General features: G+C 36.7%; 2 protein-coding genes across 6 annotated transcripts; both read right to left on the bottom strand.

The window, feature by feature from the left end:
• Positions 1-1,517: 1,517 nt before the first annotated feature.
• On the bottom strand, positions 1,518-3,491 carry LOC9326841 (putative UPF0725 protein At1g28500). 4 transcript variants are annotated; one of them, XM_002890733.2, is made up of 6 exons: positions 3,208-3,491; positions 2,784-2,927; positions 2,497-2,689; positions 2,275-2,408; positions 2,102-2,188; positions 1,518-2,018 (listed from the first exon to the last, which is right to left on the bottom strand). In XM_002890733.2, exons 1-6 carry the CDS (start codon positions 3,292-3,294, stop codon positions 1,707-1,709), a joined length of 957 nt encoding a protein of 318 aa, XP_002890779.1. In that variant the 5' UTR covers positions 3,295-3,491; the 3' UTR covers positions 1,518-1,706. The 4 variants fall into 4 exon arrangements, with proteins under 4 accessions (XP_002890779.1, XP_020869993.1, XP_020869991.1 ...); XM_021014334.1 differs by having other exon boundaries at positions 1,518-2,009; XM_021014332.1 differs by having other exon boundaries at positions 2,275-2,405.
• Positions 3,492-3,571: 80 nt separating this feature from the next.
• Positions 3,572-5,730, bottom strand: LOC9329594 (syntaxin-61). 2 transcript variants are annotated; one of them, XM_021014335.1, is made up of 8 exons: positions 5,601-5,730; positions 5,143-5,224; positions 4,937-5,050; positions 4,572-4,685; positions 4,289-4,476; positions 4,055-4,145; positions 3,904-3,969; positions 3,572-3,819 (listed from the first exon to the last, which is right to left on the bottom strand). In XM_021014335.1, exons 2-8 carry the CDS (start codon positions 5,194-5,196, stop codon positions 3,709-3,711), a joined length of 738 nt encoding a protein of 245 aa, XP_020869994.1. In that variant the 5' UTR covers positions 5,197-5,224; positions 5,601-5,730; the 3' UTR covers positions 3,572-3,708. The 2 variants fall into 2 exon arrangements, with proteins under 2 accessions (XP_020869994.1, XP_020869995.1); XM_021014336.1 differs by lacking the exon at positions 5,601-5,730 and having other exon boundaries at positions 4,572-4,689; positions 5,143-5,226.
• Between the last annotated feature and the right edge of the window lie 1,144 nt (positions 5,731-6,874).

Raw genomic sequence — 6,874 nt, 5'->3', positions numbered from 1 at the left:
ACATAGAGAGAAAATAATTTGATCTAAATAAAAGTAATGCTTTGGATGCTATAACTGTGGTAGTTTTAGACTTGAAAATTTAATATTTAGAAGAAAAACAATTTTTGAACATTCTTCCGATGAATATAGATAATTTATTAAAATTCAATAATACACATATGATTAAATATCATACTGTAACATATAATAAACAAAACTACAAATAGTATTTTATATTGCACATTATGCATAATTAATCTATATTTCAAAAATTATTAGAAATAAGAAATTATATGTATCAATTAGAAATCAGATATATCACTTACTCTGTTGGGCGTATGCCGCCTCTGACCAATTTAGTGTCGCGAGGCAACTGCACAAGTGGGACTAGGTGTATTCTCCGCTCTGCACTTGGTACCTCTCCTCATATTGTGATCTAGAAAGTCCTAAAAACATGAAGAAGAGTGGAGGGGGCCTTACTCCACATCCAGAGACATGGAATCAGCAAATTTAACTGCACTGATCACGAGCCTGTCATTGTTGATGAAATTTTGATGGATAAAGAAGTGATAAAAGATGTTCGAATCATCAATACGTTGGAGGAGGCTTTCCAACGGCTACCCAAGCAGCCAATAGGAGCTGACTTAATTCACTACTCAGGGATGGGTACACCAGGAAAAATCATTTCTTACGGTCCCAAAACACATGGCTCTCTTTTCCAAGGATATCATTCAGTGATAATAACATTTCTTGAGAGAATTGGTAAAGAACTGGTGACCGTATGCAAAAACAGTCAAAGTTTTTTTACAAATGCAAATACAAAGCCTCTTTCTTACTTGTAACATGGTCTTGGCATGGCTCATGGCTGGCAACTAGTTTGTTTTCCATAGCTATTTGTGTTTCAGATCTCTTGATACCAAATTAACTAATGTACTGGCTTGGTTCAAGGAATGAGGGTTAGAGTAGTCAAGCTGATGGCTTTCTTACTCGTATTTTTGTTTTCAGGAAGCTTATCTTGCCAAAGTCGAGGAGTTTGCTAAGCTCAAACAAAAGCAGGTGAAGTCATCAGACATCCAGAGACAGTTAAATACGTGCGTTATTTCCTCAAGTCATTTTATGTGTAGACATGTAGGCCCGGCCCTGCACCAATTTTGAAGAAACATTTGTATTGGGCCTCAAAATTTTGAGGCCCATTTTGTTGAGAAATTTTTTTTTTTTCTAGGCTTCAAAATACAAAAAAAATATCCCAAAAATAGCAAAAAAAAAATTCAAAATTAACAAAAAATATTCTACAATTAGTAAAAAAGTCTCGTAATTAAAAAATAAAGTACCAATTTTTTTTTTCAAAACAATAAATGAATATTATGAATATCTCACAATTTATTAAAACAAAAATTAACAATATTTATTTTTTAAAGAGGCCCTAAATGTTTTTCGTATTTGGCCTCGAATTTTACCGGACCGGACCGGTACTGTGTATAACAGTTGCAAGGTGTTAAGTTTCTGCATTGTTCTGTAAACATTTGATGCATTTTGGAAAAATCAAAGTCTAGTTCATTCGATATATAGAAGATTAGACGTATAGGCAAAACATTTACCGAATTCTGCTACCTACTAACAATATTTGTTCTAACAAGTCAAATGTTTACTGAATTTGAAAGACAAGGTGATGAAAAACATCTTCAAATGGATCTTGTCATTACGCAGACACAGCCATGGCTAAACACCTAGAAAATGCGAGGTCCTTTTGAGCGAGGTCGTTTTTGAGAACTCTCGGCTTTTTCTCCACTCTGGAGACTCCAAAACTTACCCTGAAGAGTCAAGTATCCTGAATCATCGATAACTCTTCTAATGATAGCTTTGCGTGCAACATGCTCACCAATCTCAACAAGACGTGGGGACTTGGCCAAGCCCGTAAAAGTTATATAGACATGTGCCCTTCTGGAATTGAGTCTCTCATCCGGGGGCTTCTCATCTTCTTCCTGAGTTTGAATCACCACTTTCAGAATCTGAACCTGGGGCAGACCAGTCTGCACTATCTGCAGCAACAACAGTTTTGGTGTTAATAATTATTACCAAAAGTCATGGTATGTCATTGATATGCAAAAGAAAAAAAACTTACACCAAACATCCCTTTATCATTTGCTAAAATCAAAAGTTCCAAATATAGAGAAATCCAACCAGTGGCTTGCCACTCTGATTTCTCTAGCTGCAAAAGCAAGAAAAACTTATCACTACTTAAATGATCATGAGCAAAAAAAAACTGATGATGTGTCTTAGTAATAATAATCTTACCGCGTAAAACCGGCTTCTATCATCATGAAAAGCACCATCTGAGGGCCAATCAGGCAATGGACCTTGGAAGACACCATCCGCCACTGCGCCACCATGAAAGTGAGGTATGAAGGGCTCCTTGGTGGACACTGCTGCTATGCAACATTATTAATCAGCAAGTGAGATTTGATTATACTCTTTGACTTGTATTAAAAAAAAATTGAACAATGAAGCACAAGTCACCTTCATTTTGATCTTTTTTAGGTCTAGCAATAGCGACTGTCAAATCCAAACTGTGATATGCTCGTTCATCAACTCGAACCTGAAAGGTTTTCTGCAATGGTGGATCTTGTGCAAGCAGAGTAATGTAGTACGAAGACGTAAGGTTCATTGTCTTGTTGAATTTTTGTAAGGTAGCGAGCTCGAAACTTGTCCCCTGACAGATGAAAAGAAAATTGGACGTGGTACAGGACATGTTGATGAAGCACCAAAAGAGAGAGATGAGACTATATATAGTTTTAAAATATTACCTGCAAAATATTGTAAAGATGAAGCCCCAACAAAGCATATCGATTGACCAAGAGAGGCTCAGGATAACGATGACCAGATTGACAGTCGTAGGAAAGCAGTCCAGTAAGTACTACTGGACTATCAATTTCCTCGATATCAAAACCCTAATTAAGACCCATCAGTTAGCAATCCCATAAACAACAACAACCCTAAAAGCGATAGAAACCCTAATTCAACAAAATAATCAGTTAGCAATCCCTAAAAGCGATAGAAACCCTAATTAACCAAAATAATCAATTAGTAAACAACACTAGAATCTATATTTAGTGTTCTACAAGCTATTAAGAACTAGGATCAGGGTTAGGGTAAAATAATTATGTCAGTTCAACATATATCACAATCATGGAAATTCTCTAAAGAAGAAGAAGAAGTTGAGAGAATTACATCCGATTCCGCCACTGCACGCCAGTATTCTCTCACATGACGGGAATATTCCTCCGCCGTAAAATACTCACAATCCTCCGTCGTCATATTCTCCTCCGCCTCCGCCTCCTTGTGTGGGTGCTCTTTCTTGTTTTTAATCCATCCAGGCGATATATAATGGCCCTTATATTCCAGCCGGTGGATTCTTTTATGGGCTTCCACTGCAGAAACTTGTTCTATAGGGAAGTTTTTGACAGCTTACTTTTGATCAGACTGATTTGTAATGTTTGAGGAACTTAGCCGTGGGATTTAATTTGGAAGTACGTTCATGTGTGTCATGGGTTTGTTGTTTAATTTCAGCTTCTCTTGAGATCTCACAGCCAAAAGTTCAAAATTAGATATGCGATTGGATAAGAGAAGAAAAAACAGACAACCTTATGTAAATATTCCTTTTGTTTCACCAAAAACATATGATAATGTAAGACATTAAACTCCCATCTATAAGATCCAGTGGCTCCGTCTTTAGGTCAAGAAGACAAGAACGAATAGGATGATGAACAAGACGAGCAAGAAACATATCATCATCATTTGACCTTTTGCTCCAGCTTTCTTCATTACCATTCCCACTTTTTTCTGTCACAATGCCATTTTCATTCTTTCAGGTTTTACTTTCTTTACACTTCAATCAATACAGCAACAAGGCCTTTAGGGGTTTACCTGAACAAACTCCAGCCGGTTCTTTGTACTGTCCATCTCCGTATCCAATTCATCTATTATTCTCTCCTGAACACGCACAATAACAAAAACTTGATGTTTCTGATCTCTACTGATATGTACTACTGTTAAATCATCTTCCCATATTACTAACCTGTGCAACGAGTTCGTCGTGTATAGTGAGCCCCACTCCTCCAATTCTCTGTACACTTTTACTGAGCTCATCCAATTCTTCGTCTTGTTGCCTGAAGTGACAAAATGATGTTAAGTTATGGCACTACTCTGTTTTTGACAAAACTATGCTACAATCTTCAGTCTATAATCGTTATAAACTCAGAAGCAAAGAAAAGACTCCAAAACAATGTAGAACACAGAGAAAGAGCTATACTTTATCAACAGCATTTGCCTATCTGATTCTGACTGTACAAAACCGTCATCGTCTCTCCCTCCATACTGATCGTATCTACTTGCTTCACCCGAGTTTGGCATTCTCATCAGTTCTCTGCGCACTTCACTTGCATGACCAGCTCCAGAACTAACCTTTCCAGCTAAAACACCAGACTTCACATTCCGCACCTATAAAAAATATCGTAATTGTCTTGCAAAAGTCGACTAACAACAAATATATGCCACTCTGTAAAGCAGTATTCATAACAAACTTAGAGACATACCTGTGTCCTAGCATTACTAGTCCATCTCCTCCGTTTTTCAAGCTCAGCTTCATCAATACCATACCATGAAGGATCTTTAGCTGCAACAGTAATCGCCTTTTCCAGCTCATCTACCTTCCTATCAGTAAAGACAGCTTCAATAGCCATGAAAGGACTCTAATTCGAACGTTGCACTTACTTAATCTATTGGATTTCTAATCATGTAAATAAGGGCCAATACATCAGCTATGTTCAGTATCCATCATCCTATTCAACAATTAATACAAAGAAAAAACACAATCCATTGACAAACACAAATCATATTCCACGCCAGCTAAATTATATAAAAAGCCGAGGTGAATAAGACCGTGAGTAAATACGAGTACCTGCCACTCAATGCTTCCACAAGTAGCAACAAGCTCCTTCGCCACATGCGCTTGATCCCCCATGTCGGGAGAGATACGCTCCCATTTGTGGAATGTTGATTGCAACTTATCAATCTAACAAAGCATCCATAACCAAAAACCCACAACATCAATCACTGTCCTTAAATCTAAACAAAAACATCTCTCGCCATTACAATAAAACTTACAGAATCCTGGATCTCTTCTTTAACAATGTAGAATGGATCTTGAGCAGAAGACATCCCGGAAAATCGACAAAATTGTGCTACCCTATACACCAAATAATACAGCTGATTAAGATATACAAACAAGTTCCTATGCAGAATTAGTTACAGAAACAGAATTTTGAAATTCAACTCATTGGCAGGGATTGTTCTGGAGATGCGCAAATTCTACGATTGCATAATTAGAGTTCTAAGTTACAATGATCAACTCGATAACACTATTAGATCCAGAAAAATTCCGATTAAATCCTGGCTAATCTAGGGTTAGAACTTTCTTCAATAGAACGGGAACGGCTTTATCAGTCTCTGTACTTTAAGATCGACACAAACCTTGGAAAAAAAGCTTGCGTTTAGAGACGATAACGACAGGGATCAATGAGAAAGCAGAATTGATGTAGAGGAAAATTGAAGAAGCTTCTTACCTTGTGAAGGAATTAATCGAAACGTGACGCGACGGAGATCGAGGAAGAAGAAGAACAACAACAAACGACGGTGCACTAAAAAGGATTCCGGCGTGAGATTCGTCTCTCTTACATAGCAAAACGCATCACCCGCGGTTGGCTTTGAGAGTCGCTGAAAGTTTAATTTTGGGCTAAATTGGAAAATATTACAAAGCCCAATAACAAACCACATAGCCCAATAAATTATGACAAATCTACGACACTAATAAAAACTATACTACGTTACAAAATTCTGTTTTGTAAAATGGGGAAACGATCAAATGATTATAGAAAACTTTTTTTTTTCATTTCGAAAGACGAAACCACTTTTGCTGAGTTTTTCGTGACATGACTCATGCCATAACGAAATTTGAATTACGTCCGTCTATTGAGAAGATTCATAGTCCGTAAAAAATTCGATACCACATATTCTCATTGTTACTAATCCTAGTAACGGGATTGTTTCACCAAAAACAAATAATTATTTTCTCATTCAAAACTGTATGGTAAAATTTTAGGTTTACACAATTAAGGTTTTAACTTTTATAGATTTTCAGTTACACGAAAGAATGGTATATATTGTGACTTGTTTTGTTATGCAAAATTATCACGATAGGCAACTGCAAATGTAAAATATCCAATAAAGCAAGCCTTGTGAATTTAGAAAACAAAATTTTTATTCATAAATTGCTTGAATGAATTTTTTAAACGACTACTAAATTTTTAGCATGCCGGTTACTACCTCCTGAATTCGATCCTAGCTTTCGCGTTTGGTCTCGATGTAACAGTATGGTTAAGTCGTGGATATTGAACTCTGTCACCAAACAAATTTACAAAAGTATATTGCGATTCAATGATGCTGCAGAAATTTGGAAAGATTTGATTACAAGATTTCATATTACGAATCTTCCTAGATCTTATCATTTGACTCAGCAGATATGGGGATTACAACAAGGATCTATGAGTCTCTCTGAGTACTATACATCATTGAAAACATTATGGGATGATTTGGATGGTGCTAGTTGTGCGGATACTTGCCAGAATTGCAAATGTTGTGTAGCTACTGCTTCTAAGGCTGATCATGCCAAAATTGTGAAGTTTCTTGCAGGATTGAATGAATCTTATGCAACTATACGCAGTCAGATCATCATGAAGAAAACAATACCTGATTTAGCAGAAATTTACAACCTCTTGGACCAAGATCATAGTCAAAGGAGTATGGTTACTGTTACTAATGCATCTGCATTTCAAGTTGC

Source organism: Arabidopsis lyrata (assembly GCF_000004255.2).
Source record: "Arabidopsis lyrata subsp. lyrata unplaced genomic scaffold ARALYscaffold_1, whole genome shotgun sequence".
Classification (NCBI taxonomy): Eukaryota; Viridiplantae; Streptophyta; class Magnoliopsida; order Brassicales; family Brassicaceae; genus Arabidopsis; species Arabidopsis lyrata.
This window is presented reverse-complemented; position numbering and strand designations above follow the sequence as displayed.